Raw genomic sequence first — 17,534 nt, 5'->3', positions numbered from 1 at the left:
TATAGAGATGCACTATCCAGGGAACGCTCCCGCCACAATAGGGATGACAACCTTGGATCGAGTAGGGGTGGTGGAGGCTACACCACCAAATACTCCCGCCCTGCTTAGGATCGCTACACCCGGGACCATTATGCTCAGGACTGCAACACTCAGGACCGTTCCAACCATTCCCGCTCAGCGAATGAACGCCCAGCATAGAACCGCTCTACACCAAGCACTGGAAACTGGAAGGCACCCGCGCCAACCCCTACAGGTGGTGCGCCTTTCACCTGCTTCGCTTGTGGCCAACCGGGTCACAAAGCTGCTGAGTGCCCTCAGAACTCAGCCGCTTAGAAGTCTCAGTTCAAGGGATCTGCTACTCGTGGACGTCTCAACCATCTAGACGCCGAGGAAGCACAGGCTGCCCCTGACATTGTGTATAGTATGTTTTTAGTTAATGGCAATACTGCATCAGTTCTATTTGACTCTAGAGCAACTTGTTCTTACATATCATCCAAGTTTGCATGAGAGCATGACCTGCCTGTAACCCCACATGGAAAGCCCATCATCACCAGCTCACCTTTAGGAGACCTAAAGTGCACCCACATCTGTAAGGGAGTGAGTCTTACCATTGAGGGTCTTATCTTTGAAGCTGACCTAACCCTGTTACCTTCCACGAGCCTAGATGTCATCTTAGGTATGGATTGGCTAACCATTCACCGAGGTATCATATCATGTTCACCTAGATACGTCCAAGTGACCCACCCATCAGGCCAAGTTATTAGGAGTGAACCTCAGTTCGAAAAGTCCACTTCTATCCTATGTGCCCTTAAAGCCAGTTTAGAATCACAAAAAGAGGAGAAGACAGTTCATGATGTGCCTGTGGTCCGAGACTATTCCGATGTATTCCCTAAAGAATTACCGGGTATGCCACCAGACCGTGATGTAGAGTTCATCATTGATCTTTTGCCGGGGACAGGACCCATTGCCAAGAGACCCTATCGCATGTTAGTTGATGAACTAGGCCGAGCTCAAGAAATAGCTTGATGAGCTCATCTCGAAGGGATATATCAGACCCAGTGCTTCACCCTAGGGATCCCCTATTCTGTTTGTTAAGAAGAAGGATGGCTCAATGAGAATGTGTATCGATTACCAGAACTTGAACGCAGTCACCATCAAGAACAAGTACCCCCTGCCAAGGATTGATGATTTGCTTGATCAGCTTCGAGGTGCCAAGTATTTCTCCTAAGATTGATCTCAGATCTGGCTATCATTAGATGAAGATTCGAGAGAGTGACATCACGAAGACAGCTTTTGTGACTAGGTATGGGCAGTTTGAGTTCACTGTGGTGTCCTTTGGACTCACGAATGCTCCCGCATACTTCATGAACATGATGAATAAGGTTTTCATGGATGAACTAGATAAGTTCGTGGTAGTATTCATTGATGACATCCTTGTTTATTCACCCACCGCCGAAGAACATGAACATCATCTGAGAACTGTGCTTGAGAAATTAGCCCAACATCAGCTCTACGCAAAGTTTCAGCAAATGCGAGTTTTGGCTATAGAAAGTTGCCTTCCTAGGCCATGTACTATCAGCTAAAGGTGTCGTAGTTGACCCAGCCAAGATTGAAGCTATGAAAGAGTGGGATCAACCCCTATAATGTGATAGAAGTCAGAAGTTTCTTGGGATTGGCTGGATATTACCGCCGATTCATCGAGAACTTTTCCAAGATTGCCCGTCCAATGACCAACCTTCTGAAGAAGACTAAGGAGTTTGAATGGATGCTCGAGTGCGAGCAAAGCTTCCAAGGATTGAAATAGAAGCTTACCACAACTCCTGTGCTAGCATTGCCTAATATCAGCAAAGATTTCATGGTTTACTGTGATGCATCCCGTCAAGGACTTGGCTGTGTATTGATGCAAGGTGGAAGAGTGATAGCTTATGCTTCTCGATAGTTGAAAGAACATGAGAACCGTTACCCTACTCATGATCTTGAGTTAGCAGTAGTTGTGCATGCTTTGAAGATCTAGAGGCATTACTTGATAAGCAACAAGTGTGATATCTACACCGACCACAAGAGCTTGAAGTACTTTTTCACTCAAGAAGATTTGAATATGAGGCAACGCCGTTGGCTAGAGTTGATTAAGGACTATGACCTAGAAATTCACTATCATCTGGGAAAAGCTAATGTAGTCATAGACGCTCTCAGTCGCAAGAGTTACTGTCACACTTTGATCACTGAATTCGTACCACCTGAGCTCAACGAAGAGATTGAAGATTTCTAGCTTGAGATACTACCACATGGCTTGTTGAATGAGCTCCACATACAGTATGAACTCACACATCGCATCCATCAAGCTCAGAAAAATTGTGAAGAGATCGAATATCTCCGTGGTCTGATGAAACTAGGCTACAAGACCAACCACCATGAAGATGAAGAAGGAACCATCTGGTTCAGGGACAGAATCTGTGTATCTTCTGATCTAGCACTATGAGAGGAAATTCTGTCAGAAGCTCATGATTCTAAGTACTATATTCACCCTAGAGGTTCAAAGATGTATCAAGACTTGAAGAAACACTTCTGGTGGAAAGGCATGAAGACAGACATTGCAGGGACATGTGGCATGATGTGACACCTATAATAGAGTCAAGGCTGAACACCAAAGGCCTACAGGATTGTTAAAGCCTCTTGACGTTCCCTGAGTGGAAATGGGAGAGCATATCCATGGATTTCATAGTTGGACTGCCCCGTTCATAGAAAGGCAATGATTCCATTTAGGATGATTGTTGATCGTTTGACCAAGGTTGCTCACTTTGTACCAGTTAAGACCAAGACCTGATGCCGAAAAGGTAGCAGATTTATATGTTGAGCATATTCTCAGACTGCATGGAGCTCCCTCTAGTATTGTATCTGATCAGTGGCACCCCAGTTTATGTCCTAATTCTAGGAAGCCCTGCACAAGTCCATTAGAACCAGACTTGATTTTCAGTACCGCTTATCACCCATAGACAGATGGATAGACTGAACGAGTAAATTAGATCTTAGAAGACATGCTTCGCGCTAGTGTACTAAATTATGGCTCTGATTGGGAGAAATGCCTACCCTATGCAGAGTTCTCTTACAACAACAGCTACCAAGCCAGTATCAAGATGTCACCGTTTGAAGCTCTGTATGACAGACCTTGTAAGACACCTTTGATGTGGTCTCAACCGAGGGGAAAGATCGTTCTTTGACTCTGCTAAGATTCAAGATGCCGAAGAAGGAGTTGCTCAAGTAAAGGAGAATTTGAGAATTGCTCAAAGTCGATACAAGAGCTATGCTGACAAAAGAAGAAGAGAACTTGAGTTCAATGTGGGAGACTTTGTCTATCTCAAGGTATCCCCGCTATGTGGAACCATCAGATTCCATGTGAAAGGCAAGCTTGCCCCTAGATTTGTGGGGCCATACAAGATACGCAAGAGAATTGGAAAACTCGCTTACAAACTTGAGCTACCTAAGGAATTGGCGGGTGTACATCCCGTATTCCATGTCTCACAGCTACGCAAGTGTTTGATAGTGCCCGATGAAGTAGCTCCAACTAATACACTTGACATTCAAGATACTCTTGAGTATAAAGAGCATCCTATCAGAATCCTTGGGTAGAGATACCAAAGAAACCCAAAGCAAAACTATTCCTATGTGCAAGATCCAATGGAGCAATCACACTGAGAGAGAAGCAACATGGGAGAAAGAGTCCAACCTCCGGCTACATTATCCTTATCTCTTCGAAGGGTACGTTACACTTTAATCTCGGGGACGAGATTCTGTTAAGGGGGTAGGACTGTAACAACCTAAAAATCCACACACCAAAAATCCTAACTACAAATTTTTTTCTTCAAAACCCCATGTGATGATGAGTGACATTTGTAGGAGCCAACCCTAAGTGTCGCATTAGTCGTAATCCAACTGAACAAACTCATAAGCATAGCATGTCACTTGTTGTATATGTGTGTGTTTAAAACCCCTAACGCCTACATTCTTGCATGCATTTTAATTCTAAACGAGCGAGTTGCCTTTTATTGATCTTTTGTTATGCAAATAAAAGTGACTACCTATAATTAATTTATTATGCAATAAATTAATCACCTAAGTACCACCTAAGTATGTGGGCCCCACCAGCCGGCCCATCTCTCCCTCCCCGCTTCGCTGGCCCGCGCACACAACCCACAGGCCTAGCCAGCATAGGCCTTCCTTCCCTTGCCGGGCCGATCAGCAGAGTAGGTCCAACTCGCCCCCAAACCCCACGTGCTCTAGCTGCTGGCCCAGCTCGCCCTCCCAGCCTCACTGGCCTCACATGCGTGGCCTAGCAAGCTCGACATCATCACCTCCTCCCCACGCTGGCCGATGGGTGGGACACCCTCGTCATCCCCCTCCTTGGTCCCCTCCTCTACATTTAGAAAACAGAGCACAGGTGCCGTGGGGGGAAATCCGATGCCACCTCGGCCCCTCCCCGCCGTTCGTGCCCTCACAACCGACTGCAAGACCCCATGGGATGGGTGCCATGCTGGCACCGGCTCCCCGATAGGGTCACGCACGGTGCATGACTACTGCCACGCGAGCCAACTCGCCATGGCCATGCCATGCACCTACCCCCTCCCTGTCTCCCGCCTTTTTGACTAAGGAGCGTGAAATCGGTTTCACCATCGCACTCGCAGCCACATCACGACCCTAAAGCCCTAGCCTCGACGCGATCACAGCCCTCCGCGCGCCCTTTGGCCATCTCCAGCCGCTCATTCCATGCCATGGCTGAGCTTTGGCTATAAAAGCCCTAGCCCCGGGTGCCCTAGCACGTTCCCATGCCCCGCCGCCATGCGGTGACCTCTCCCGAACCACACCAAGCTATAGAGAAGAAGAGAAGGAGAAGGAACGAGAGAGGAGCAAGGAGAGGAGGATCGGAGCCACCCGCGTGCTACCAAAGTCGTCGGAGTCAAAGACGACGCCATCATCTTCATCACTGTCATGGGTCAGCACTGCACTTCTTCCGACTACATGGCCACAAGCTGCCTCAACACCACCATCCTTTCACCTTTGACAGCGATGGTGAGCCCTCCACCTTGCCTTGCCCAGCCATCTACACTCGCCGTCGCATCACGTTCATGGCCATCGCCGCGTCCCACACCATGGGACGCAAGGCCAAAGCCCCTTCTGGCTCACGAACACACGCGCACACACGCACAAGACCGGCCTTAACCCCTTGAACCATAGGCATCCATGACGCCGGTAAAGTCATGCCTACCATGCTGATCGCCGTGAACACACCATGTCGCGGTGAGGCGCTGTCGACAGAATATCGTCGGCAGTCCACCAAGGGGCACCCTGCGATGGTAGATTGATCAGTAGAGGAGCGTGTAATCAAGAACAAGAAGGCAACAGAGACACACGAGTTATACAGGTTTAGGCCATTGGTACGACGTAATACCTTACTCCTATGGTCTGTTGGTTTGCATTAGCTATCGTATGATTTGCCATGAATTCATAGGGGGTCCCTGTCCGCCTTATATAGTCTGGGGGGCAAGGTTACAAGTTGGTTAGATCTGAGAGATAACCGGGAAGTAATAACAGATTACAAGAAACATGGGATCATACATATCCTATCAGATCTCGTAACATCTTCAGGATATCCTCTCCGTGCCTTGCGGGGGTCACCGAGCAGAATTGGGCCCCGCAAGTCTCCTTCTTGTAGGCTGGGCCGCCCCTAGAGGCATAGCCCATGTAACCTGCCGTGGATATCTAGGGTCGTACCCCCCACAGCTAGTCCCCGAGCGCCTTGTACCCATTGTGCAACGCCGTCTTTAGACTTACCGAGCAGGTGCGAACCAAATCCGAGCTGTCCAAATCATGATCCGACCACCATAAGGAGTTGCCGAGCAGTTGTGAGAAACTGCCGAGCAGCATACAACATCGCCGATGTATGTTCTGAACATGGCTTGTCATAAGGGTGTAAGGAGCTCAAATCCAAAATTAAAAATTCCTGCATGGTTAAGTGAAGTGTACCCACTTAGAATCCGAAATCAAATGGTAAAGATACCTGGTTTATCCTTTGGATGCTCGGAGTCTTTCAGAAAAACAAACACATTCACCATAAGGTGAAGTGTGCCCACTTAGTCCCTGAGCCTGACAGTAGGTGACGTAGTCATGTGGTGCCAGGCTCAGAAATTAGTGAACCGTCCGAGCAGGTAGCTAGTCCCTAAGCGTAGCCTCGAGACAAAAAACAAGCACATTCACCGCAAGGTGAAGTGTGCCCACTTAGTCCCCGACCCTGACAGTAGGTGATGTAGTCACGTGGTGCCAGGCTTAGAAATTAGTGAACCGTCCGAGCAGGTAGCCAGTCCCCGTGTTTCTGGCGTAGATATCGGATAAATCAAATCACGGCAAGAAATTCAGAGTAATGGCCATACAGTATCAGTTACTAAGCCTCATTAAAATGTAGAGAATTTGGAGAATGTGGCAGCGATAAATGAGCGGCATGGGCTACTATGATGCGATAGCCCAAGTTGCGGCCCATTAAACCATTTTGGAGGAATCGATGTAGCGCTGATCGTGGGAACGGTTTCCCAAAAACCCTCAGAGTCAAGGCAGAGTGGGGGAAGTGCTTTATAACCGCGCCGCCACACACATCACCTCCTACCTCTGTCAAGCCACCCTACTTCCTACCTTCGCAATCCCTGTGCTTCACCTTCCGCACCAATCGTGAGCATTCGCCTCCAACTCGAGGACCAAACCATAGGAGATGGCGCCGAAAAAAGGAGCTGCAAAGCCAAAGAAAGTGGCCACCGGAGCTAGCCGCGACGAGGAGTGGGTGCCGTTGAAGACGTCGGCGGTGGATCTCGATAAGATGGTGGCGGCGAGCGTTCTCCTCGACCATCTTACTATTGGATGGCGGATAGCTAGTGGTGAGCCCTTCCCGACACCACATACTGATGAGGCTGTAGTATTTGAGGATTATTTCTGGCGAGGATTAGGGTTTCCTGTCCACCCTTTTTTGAGGGATCTTATGGAGTTTTGGGCGATTAGCCTCTGTAATCTGCACCCCAACACCATTCTACATGTTTCTATCTTTATCCATTTCTGCGAGGCATTTCTCGGTGTTCTGCCGCACTTCAACCTCTTTAGGCACTTGTTCTGTCTGAAGAAGGGGGGTAGCGGTTCCAAGGTGGTCGGTGGCATGTACCTGCAGCCCAGGGATGGGATGGCCAGCGAATATATCAACGTTCCGCTGAATGCCTCCCTGAAGGGTTGGAACTCTAGATGGCTCTATATCAAACAAAGTCACCCATTGATTCGATGCGACGTCCACCACATCCCGGTTAACCATAGTAACTGGTCGGAGAAATCCAACAATGCTGACATGGAGCAAGTAATGGAACTTCTGGAATTGAGTAAAGGCTTGGAGCTTAGGGGTGAACTGGTTGCAGCTAGTTTCATAGTTCGGCGCATCCAACCCTGCAAAGAGAGGGCCCACCCGGCATTTGACTATAAAGGTGACAATGACGGTACCCGTGAAAACACAGACCGTCTGACAAAGAAGGAAGTGATGGACCATGCCATGGATCTATTTACTTTGAATGTCTCGTTCAGCTAGCCAAAAGGAACGAAGGCTTTCAACTGCACCAACCCGCCTCCTCAGGTAACCATTTCGCTTCACATCTATCAGGCATTAATTGCCGAGCATAGGACTAACTCACTTATGAAAAGATTCATTCGCAGGATAGGGCAATATACTTTTCAGACGTGCCGAGAGCCAATTGGCCAAAAGGAGTAGATCCTCGACGACCACTACAGCATGAAGAGGGTGAGCCAAGCTCCTCGTCAGATAGTCCATCCCCAGTGTCAAAGAAGGTCTGTGGGAAGAGACCGACAGTAGATGAGCCAGTCCAAAAAAGGAGAAAAACCGCCAGCTCTCATGCACATAAACCAGGAGGCATCTCTCTTGGAGAGGACCGAGCAGTTCGGCCACGACGAACTGCTGTGCTGGAGTGGTCGGACGATGGTGAGGACCAGTCAGCACTTCTGCCGAGCACGACGGAGGTACCGGCGGATGATGTCGCTCCCAAGCATCGAGTAGGGGAAAGTTATGGTCGGGCAACGGCAGAAGCCCCGGCAATGCAAACTACCGAAGTCCCCGAACAACGCACAGAAGGTGGGGGCCTCCGAGCACCAAGAAGAGTGGCAGCCCACTGTGGAGGCGTAGGAGTCCTCCCACAAGGCCGACCAAGCAGCCATGCCTAGGGGGTCAGGCAGGCATTGCCGATTCAAGAAAATCAATCGGAAGACCAAACCGTGAGTATATTCGCCTTGGAGTAATTATATTGTTCTTTGATTTCACCTTGTTTCTGAGAAGCCGATATTACGCAGTGCGACACCGAGGCCTGTGACCTCAAAAGAAAAAATGACGACTGCGCCCGTCCAGGAGTCCCCTAGTGCTGGATGAACAGTGGGTGGGCCAGCCGCCGCTCCTAGTAGACCCAGTGATGGTGAATCGTTGGAGCACACGACCAGCGTGTCGATGACCGCAACCGCGGCTACGACCGAAAAAGTCATTACCTTGGAAGCGGAAACTATGGCTGTTGTTGATGCACCAGAGGTTATAGATGCGACTCTATCAACTGCTGAGGAGCGAACGTCGTCACCCGCAGAGGTGCCAGGAGTGGTCAGAGCGGCGGTCCAACCATGGAGCCCCCCGAAGGTGCCTCAAGCAATGGTGGAGGAGGATGAGGTCATGGAGATTGAGCGTGCCGCGCCTGAGCCCCAGTCCGTCCGGATTCTCCGGAAATGCAGGGAAGAGGTGGTAGTCGTCGAGGAAGAAAACACCACTAGAGAGATAAAGAGGTTGAAATCCGCCATCGCTGGAGTAATGACTCAAATCGAGGTGAGTGCCACGCCAATAACGCCGATATATGTTGTCGGAAGATCAAGGTTTATGTCTTGCATTGTTAATCCATAGGGGATAGCTCGGACAGCCGACCAACGGCACCAACTGATAAAGAGGATGGAGCCCCTCGCCGAGGAAAATAAGATACTCCGGGAGGCTTTAAGTCTATTGGAGAAAATTATTCAGAGGGCCCAGCGTGAGCGGGACCTTGCGGAGTCGAATTCATGGGACCTTGAACCTCAAAATGGGGTTCTGTCCGAGCGACTAATGGCTTCGTCCAAGCAGCTAAAGAAGACATCCGAGGAGCTGGCAATTGTATCCAAGGAACTTAAGAAGATGTCCGAGCAGTTGAGCAAGAAAAACGGGGAACTCAATAGTAAAACTGAACAGCTCGACCGGAAGTGCCAACAGTTGGAGGATGTATCCAAGCTAAAATCCGATATTCTTTTTCACATAATGTGCTTTGTAGTAAGTGGCCGTATATTTTTCCGTTTCTTATCTTTTGTGCTTGCAGAGCAAGATGTAGAACTCGACCAGCTTCGCCAAACCATCAAACAAATCCGACAAGAGAAAACAAAAGAGTCGGAGCGAGCCGACAAACTGGCCAAAGAATTGAAAGGTAGGTTTCCCCTGATCAGAAGTGACGCCGTAATACTTTTTTACCGTGACGAACCATTGTAATTCTTGCAGATTATCAACATAAAACCAAGGCACAGTTCGATGTGCTGGTGCAAGAAGCCAAAGTCCAGAAGGACAACTTCAACACTATAACTGCCACAATAAAACCAGTGCTGGACTACGTCGATGTTGAACTGGCGCCCCGTCCTGATGGTAGGCAGCAAGGGCTAGACACCATCGTTCAGAGATGCAAGGCAGCGTGGGAGAACTTCAAAAACTTCAATCGCGACACCGTTTTGACCGCCGCTACTCATGCCCTTGCGGTGGTTCAGTCCCATTATCCGTCCGTCGACATCTAGTCGATAGGTGGTGGGTTCGCCGATGGGCTGAGCGACGCGTAGACCCAGCAGCTGGAGGATGACATTGAGGATGTGGCGAAAGTGCTTGTCGGCGATATAGACCTGTTTGGCGAGACAAAAGCTGTTGGCGAAGCTTAAAGAACTGCTTGGATATTACCGCCTGTAATACTTGATTTGTCTGGCTATGAAAAATCTGTGTATTATCAACCCGATGCACTTTTCCCAATATAAGCTGTGTTCGATCGTTTAGTTTTCACTGAACTAGATGCCTTAGTTAGGTCGTGATCCATAACGCATAACGCGGAGCCCATGCCTATGTTGGAGAAATAGGCGTTGTCATAAGACCGTGTCCTACTGCCCAACACATAGAGCACCGAGCTCGTGGTACGTTTGGTGGGATGTTAGAGCCTTGGTGTCCTCCAGAATTACTATTGCGAAAAAACATTCTGCCCAGCAGCCAACTTGAGTAACGTGGCGAGAGAAATGGCTAAAGCGGCGTCTGAGCGGTTAGTTCATATCTGAATTCTAGGCCTTGACTAGCCCATAGTCCATAACGTCGAGCACAAAGGCGCTGACACATGTAGGATGAACATGCATTGCCAAGGAACCACAGCCGACCAACTGTAACGCAGTGGGTGGAGCCCCTAAGCACGTGTAGGATGTAGTCTGGGACTGGGTCATTTCCATAGAAAACAGAAGGAAAAAAGGTGTGTTGTTTGACGATCGACGGGCTATGTTGCGAAAATTGGAAGTGCAACACCGCCGTTGTTTTTGTAGAAAAACCTACGCGACCCGGAGGAAGCATAGTAGGCGATTTTTGGAAAAATCGTGTTTGGTGATTGGGAGTTAATGTGTTCGGCGAATTGGAGAGGTCGTGTTCGGCGAATTGGAGAGGTCGTGTTCGGTGAATTGGAGAGGTCGTGTTTGGCGACTTGGAGAGGTCGTGTTCGGCGAATTGGAGAGGTCGTGTTCGGCGATTTGGAGAAATCATGCTCGGTGAATTGGACGAATCGTGCTCGGCGATTTGGAGAAATCGTGCTCGGCGAATTGGAGAAATCGTGCTCGGCGAATTGGAGAAATCATGCTTGGCGAATTGGAGTTATCGTGCTCGGCGAATTAGAGTAATTGTGCTCGACGAATTGGAGAAATCATGCTCGGCGAATTGGAGAAATCGTGCTCGGCGAATTAGAGTTATTGTGCTCGGCGAATTGGAGTAATCGTGCTCGGTGAATTGGAGTAATCGTGCTCGGCGAATTGGAGTTGCCGTACTAGTCGAGCGTATTGGAGGCCGTCGCGGAGTGGCTTATATCCCGCTAACGGTAGTTGAAGCTTATGATGAAGGAAAAAATGTAGAGAAATTATGGAGACCCGAACTTTATTAATATTAAAGTAAAGAATACATGTCTATGTTATTTCAGGGGTAGAAACATATAAGGTGCTCTATGTGCCAGGAGTTGGGAACATTGAGTCCATCTAAGTCGCATAAGCGATAAGACCCTGGTCGAGTAACACCTTTTACGATGTAAGGGCCCTCCCATGGTGAAGACAGCTTGTGAAGCCCTTCGTTTTTTTGTTTCCGACGTAAGACGAGGTCGCCGATCGCGAACGAACGTCCTTTGACGTTACGGTTGTAATACCTCCACAGACCTTCGAGGTACTTGGTTGTGCGAACGCAAGTAATCAGACGTTCTTCCTTGGCCCGATCAATGTCTTCTGTCCGAATAGCTGTGGCTTGGTCTTCATCATAGTTTTCTACTCTGGGTGCTCGGAATGCAATATCTGCTGGAAGTATGGCCTCTGAGCCATAGACCATAAAATATGAAGATACATTGGTACTGTGACTAGCTTGAGTGCGCAGTCCCTAGACCACAGCTGGTAGTTCTTTGAGCCATCTGCCCGGGTGCTTTTCTTCTTTCTGATAGAGCCTTTTCTTGAGGGCGTCGAGGATCATACCATTAGCTCGCTCAACCTGACCGTTAGCTCTAGGATGAGCAACGGAAACGTATTTAACAGAGATGCACCTATCCTCATAGAAGTCCCAAAAATGATGGCCGGTAAAAGTTGTCCCGAGGTCGGTGATGATGCTGTTCGGGAGACCGAATCTGTGTACGATGTCTTCAAAGAGCCCGACTGCTTTCTTAGCAGTAGCTGTGACGAGTGGTTTGTACTCGATCCACTTGGAGAACTTATCAATGGCGACGTACATGTACCGAAAACCTCCTGGCGCAGGTTTGAAAGGCCCGATCATATCCAGTCCCCAGCACACGAACGGCCAGGAAGCTGGAATGGTCTGTAATTCTTGTGCCGGCACATGTATTTGTTCGGCGAAAAATTAACACCCTTCACATCATCGAACGAGATCTTCTGCATCGGTAATAGCCGTGGGCCAGTAAAAACCTGCCCGGAAAGCTTTGCCGACCAGTGTTCTTGAAGCCGCATGATTGCCATAGGAGCCAGAGTGAATTTCAGATAGTAGCTTCACGCCATCATCTTGGATGATGCACTTCTACAGGATCCCTTCCTTGGCACTTTTCCTCATCAAGCTGCCATCCACCAACACATAGTGCTTACTTCAGCAAATTAATCATTCGGTTTCGATTTTGTTGGCAGGTACTTCGCCGTTGGAGAGGTATTTGATGAACTATTCCCTCCAATCGGTGACCTGCGAAGGTATCGTGAGTACCAACTGCTCGGCAGGGGTTACTTCTACAACTTCCTTGTCTTCCTTAATGGATGGTGTCAAGAGGTCCTAAACGAAGACCCTCGGCGGAGCCGTAGTGCGAGAAGATCCTATCTTCGATAGCTGGTCGGCTATTTGATTTTGATCCCGTACCACATGATGGTACTCGATGCCGTAGAATTTCCCTTCAATCTTCCTGATTTCGGCGCAGTAAGCATCCATTTTCTCATTGGAGTAGGACCAATCTTTATTAAGTTGATTGATAACCAGCGCGGAATCCCCGTATACCATGAGGCATTTTACGCCGAGCTCGACGGCTATTCGGAGGCCGTGGAGACATGCTTCGTATTCCGCGGCGTTGTTGGAGACCGCGAAGTGTATGCGAAGAACATATCTGAGTTTATCCCTTGTCGGTGTAACGAACAGAATGTCCGCACCGGCCCCATTGATATTAAGGGCACCGTCGAAGTACATCACCCAGTGCTCAAGGCAAGTGGCGGCGATGGGTTCTTGGATTTTGGTCCACTCAGCGATGAAATCAGCGAGCGCCTGTGACTTTACGGTCGGCCTGCTTCTGAAGTCAATGGAGTAGGTGCCGAGCTCAATAGCCCACTTGATGATACGACCATTGGCCTCTTTATTTCGGAGAATGTCTCCCAGAGGGAACTCAGTGACCACGGCGATCTTGTAGTATTCGAAGTAATGTCGGAGCTTGTGCGTGGTGATTAAAATTGCATATAACAGCTTTTGCACCTGAGGATAACGAGTTTTGGGCTCATTAAGTACCTCGTTGATGAAATAGATCGGACGCTGTACCATGTAGGCGTGTCCAGTTTCCTCGCGTTCGACGACAATAGCCATACTGACAACTCGAGAAGTGGCGGCGATGTAAACCAGCAGAGTTTCATCTGGTCATGGCGCTGTCATGATTGGAGGTTTTGTTAAAAACAACTTGAGCTGCTCAAAAGCTGTGTCTGCCTCCTCCGACCAAGAAAAAAGCTCAGAGGCCTTGAGGAGCTTGAAGAAAGGTAGCCCTTTTTCACCGAGGCGCGAGATAAATCGGCTTAACGCAGCCATGTAGCCTGTAAGCTTCTGTATATCCTTGACACACGTCGGCCGTTATATGTTGGTGATGGCAGAGACTTTGTTAGGGTTTGGTTCGATGCCCCGAGCGCTGATGATGTAGCCGAGCAGGATTCCGGATGGAACTCCGAAGATGCACTTTGAAGGGTTCAACTTCCATCGGTATTTGATTAGGTTGGAGAAAGTTTCTTCAAGGTTGGTGATAAGGTTGTCGGCGGTTCTAGTCTTGACGACCACGTCGTCGATGTAGGCTTCGATGTTGCGGCTGATCTGTTGGTCGAGGCACGTCTAGATAGCCCTTTGGTAGGTCGCGCCAACGTTCTTTAGTCCGAAGGACATAGTGGTGTAGCAGTATGCACCGAAAGGCGTGATGAACGATGTTTTAACCTGGTCTTCCTCCTTGAGAGAGATTTGATGGTAGCCTGAGTAACAGTCGAGAAAGGAGAGCAACTCGCAGCCAGCGGTGGAGTCTACAACCTCGTCTATCCGAGGCAAACCGAAGGGGTCTTTAGGGCAGTGTTTGTTAAGATCAGTATAATCAACACACATTCTTCATTCTTTATTCTTTTTCTTAACAAGAATAGGATTAGCTAACCAATCTGGATGATACACTTCTTTTATAAATCCGGCAGCTAAAAGCCGTTTTATTTCTACCCTAATAGCCTCCTTTTTGTCCAGCGTGAATCAGCGAAGTTTCTGCTTGATCGGCTTAGTGGTCGGCGAGACATTCAAGGAGTGCTCGATCTTCTCTCGTGGTACCCCCGGCATGTCTGCAGGTTTCCAAGCAAACACATCGGCGTTGGCACGTAGGAAGGAGATGAGTGTGCCTTCCTATTTGGGGTCAAGGTGAGCCCTGATTTTCACCGTCTTGGAAGGGTCGTCGAGGCCAAGGCCGATCTCCTTGACTTCCTTGGACTTGGCGGAGGCCCGGGGAGGCTCTGGGATCTCCATGTCATCAGCAGATGCGGTCTTGGCTTCGGCGACCACATTGGCCATCTGGATGGAGAGGTCGGTGGCTTCGGCAAGGGCGAGACTTTTCGTCTCGCAGGCATAGGCGACAGAGAGGTTGGCCCGCAGAGATAGGACTCCTATAGGCGAAGGCATCTTCAACACTAGATATGCATAGTGTGGAACGGCCATGAACTTGGTCAGAGCCAGACGCCCTAGTATGGCGTGGTAGGCGGTGTCGAAGTTGGCGACATAAAAGTTTATATGCTCCACTCTGTAGTTGGTTGCCGTGCCGAACTGTACTAGTAGGGTAATTTCCCCAAGTGGTCTAGATGCCCTGCCAGGTACCATGCCCTAGAAGGAGGAGTCTGAGGGCGTGAGGTCTGTTGTCCTGAGTCCGAGCTCCCTTAACGCCCCGGCGAAGAGTAGATTCAAAGCGCTCCCACGGTCGACGAGGACTTTTCTGAATAGCACCTTCTGGACAGTCGCGTCAAGGACAAGGGGAAAATGCCCTATGTAGGGTATGTCCGCCCACTGGTCAGCTCTGCTGAAGGTGATGGAGATTTCGGACCATGGATGATAGCTGGGGTTGGCAGTAGTTTCTTCTGAGACTACAGCGAGCACTCGTTGGGCGGCGAGCTTCCGTTCCCTTCTGCTTTCGTTGGAGGCGAAACCCCCGAAGATGGTGACGACCACCTTATCGTGGTCCTGGAAGGCGTTATTATTATCCCCTGGTGATCGGCGTCCTCCGTTCCCACCATTGTCGTCGTTGTACTTTTTCTCCTGGAACTCCTTAGCCAAACCAAGGCAATCATTCATCTTGTGTTTGGCGTTTTTGTGCAGGGGGCACGGGCCATCGAGGATCTTCTTGTACTGCTCATCGTAGTTATGCTTTGCGCGTGGCTCATTGACGTTGGCAACAAAGTGATCTGGTCGGCGGCGGTGATTCTGACCAGGTTTGAATCCATCTGGCCGATCATGTTCACTGTCCCGGTGGAAACTACGGTCGTTGTAGCGGTGATCGTTGTACTATCGGTTGTCGTTGTGGTCATCGTGGCGGCGAACGTTGTGCTGTCGGTCGTTGTTCCGGTCGTCGTGGCGGTGAGGCGGGCGATTAGTGCCCGTATCTTCGTTAAAACGCACCTCTGCTTCCTCAGCGTCGACGTACTGGTTGGCGGTTATGATCATCTCGCCGATGCCGATAGGTGGCTTTCTATTGAACTTAGAACAGAGTTCTCGATGATGAAGTCCTCGGATGAAGGCGGTGATGACTTCGGCTTCCGTGATGTTGGGAATAGAATTCCTCATCTCAGAAAAGCGTCTAATGTAGCTGCGGAGTAGTTCAGACGGCTTTTGGTTGATGCGGTTGAGATCGTGCTTGGTGCATGGCCGCCTACAAGTGGCCATGTAGTTGTCGGTGAAAACTCTCTTCAGATCTTCCCAAGAGCCGATGGAGTCCGGGGCGAGGCTTCTGAACCAGCTCATGGCGGCTGGCGTGAGCATAACAGGGAGATAGTTTGCCATGACGTTGGTGTCTCCTCTGGCGGTACAGATGGCGGTGGCATAAGCCTGCAGCCACTGAGTTGGGTTCATCCTTCCTTCATAGGGCTCGACTCCGGTGATTTTGAAACCACGGGGCCACTAGAGCGTTTGGAGTGCCCTGGTGAACGCAGGGGGCCCTTCCGGGCTGCCGAGACCAACATCGGTAGTATTGCTAGTGACGATCAGCTCTAGAGCTGAGTCTGGGTTGCCGTATTCCTGCTCGTACTCTTGGCGACGTCGTACTTCATCTTCATGGCGCCCGAAACGTCGTTGGTCGATACGCCGTCGTGCGTCCCGAAGGTTGCTGAGGTGCACTCGGGTGTCCTGTTCGACCTCTTGGTCGTGCTGGCGATGATGCTCGATGCGGTGGCCACCAACTCCCCCCTGGGGAGGTGGTGACTGGTCGGCGAAGTGGCTTTGATTGGGGCGGCGATTGGATCTAGGATCAACTGATCGGTGGATCACGCTTGTGGAGCATGAAGGTCTCTGAACTTCTTGAATCTCGTTAACTTGATAGTGTGCCGCTTTAAGCATAGTGGCGACCTTGGTGAGCTCAGGCATCTGCGGGAGGTGAGCAAGTTCGTTGGCGACCACGACCAAATTAGCACTCGGAGTCTTGAAAACATCGTGGCCGTCAACGTGGAGGAATTCTTCGTTGAGGTTGCAATGGAGGGGCCTTCCTTGTGAATCGAACTGGTTATCATGAGTGGCCTCGGCCATTGCGATGGCGCATTCATTATCACGCCGTTGCGCGTGGTTGGCGTTCCTATTTTCACGGGCGGCGCGTTCCTTGTCTGTTTCGCCATTCCGGGGGGGGCTGTCGATACTGACATTGAAAATCGCACCACCCCAGAAAGGCAGGAGAGGAGGTTGCTTGGTGAAGGTCTCAGCGAGGGGCTCGGTGGATCCTTGAGATTCAGAGTCTGGATTTTCCTCAAGGATAGTTTGGAGAGATGCTCCGAGACCCTAGCCGGCGTGCAGCATGTTGACGGTTGATGGAAATTGGTCGGTGAGCTGGTCGGTGAATTTGCCCCTCAGGGCGTCCTGATATGTAGTTGCGGTGTTGGCGAGCCCGAAAGGTAGGGCGGCAGGCCCTGGAGCCTGCCGAGCATTGAACGTTGATAGATCAGGATCGGAGGGTGCTCGGTGCTGAACAAGGGTGTCCAGAGCCGACTCAGCAATGGAGAGGCAATCGGTGAGTTTCAGGCTGACCTGATCGATAGATTCGATCAGATCATCGTTGTTGACATGCCTCCTCTAGTAGCAAGGAAGCGAGCGGTGGGTGGCTAATGGAGTCGACCCCAAAAGTGGTTTCGAGATTGGATCTGCAGTTGTAGGTGCGAAGGTGGTCGGTGCAGAATAGATCTACACCGGCTCGAGAAGCTCTCCAACTCCATCGGCATTGATG

At 49.9% G+C, this 17,534-nt stretch overlaps 2 protein-coding genes across 2 annotated transcripts; one reads left to right on the top strand and one right to left on the bottom strand.

Annotated features, from left to right (window-relative positions):
• The first annotated feature begins 8,584 nt into the window (after positions 1 to 8,584).
• On the top strand, positions 8,585 to 9,873 carry LOC136465541 (uncharacterized). Its single transcript, XM_066464228.1, has 4 exons — positions 8,585 to 8,893; positions 8,969 to 9,272; positions 9,411 to 9,515; positions 9,587 to 9,873. Exons 1-4 carry the CDS (start codon positions 8,585 to 8,587, stop codon positions 9,871 to 9,873), a joined length of 1,005 nt encoding a protein of 334 aa, XP_066320325.1.
• A 5,740-nt stretch (positions 9,874 to 15,613) lies between these two features.
• On the bottom strand, positions 15,614 to 16,177 carry LOC136465540 (uncharacterized). The gene has a single exon (XM_066464227.1). The coding sequence runs from the start codon at positions 16,175 to 16,177 to the stop codon at positions 15,614 to 15,616; it is 564 nt and encodes a 187-aa protein (XP_066320324.1).
• Between the last annotated feature and the right edge of the window lie 1,357 nt (positions 16,178 to 17,534).

The sequence above is a fragment of the Miscanthus floridulus genome, chromosome 7 (genome assembly GCF_019320115.1).
Source record: "Miscanthus floridulus cultivar M001 chromosome 7, ASM1932011v1, whole genome shotgun sequence".
Classification (NCBI taxonomy): domain Eukaryota; kingdom Viridiplantae; phylum Streptophyta; class Magnoliopsida; order Poales; family Poaceae; genus Miscanthus; species Miscanthus floridulus.
Note: the sequence above shows the minus strand (reverse complement) of the source record. Positions and strands in the feature narration are given on the sequence as shown.

What these genes read in the sequence shown, in the direction of transcription:
- LOC136465541 (XM_066464228.1), top strand. Translation starts at nt 8,585, where the DNA reads ATGGCTGTTGTTGATGCACCAGAGGTTATAGATGCGACTCTATCAACT. An exon ending in GAGTAATGACTCAAATCGAG is followed by an intron (nt 8,894 to 8,968) that starts GTGAGTGCCACG and finishes GTTAATCCATAG; the next exon opens with GGGATAGCTCGGACAGCCGA. An exon ending in ACTGGCCAAAGAATTGAAAG is followed by an intron (nt 9,516 to 9,586) that starts GTAGGTTTCCCC and finishes TAATTCTTGCAG; the next exon opens with ATTATCAACATAAAACCAAG.
- LOC136465540 (XM_066464227.1), bottom strand. Translation starts at nt 16,177, where the DNA reads ATGAACCCAACTCAGTGGCTGCAGGCTTATGCCACCGCCATCTGTACC.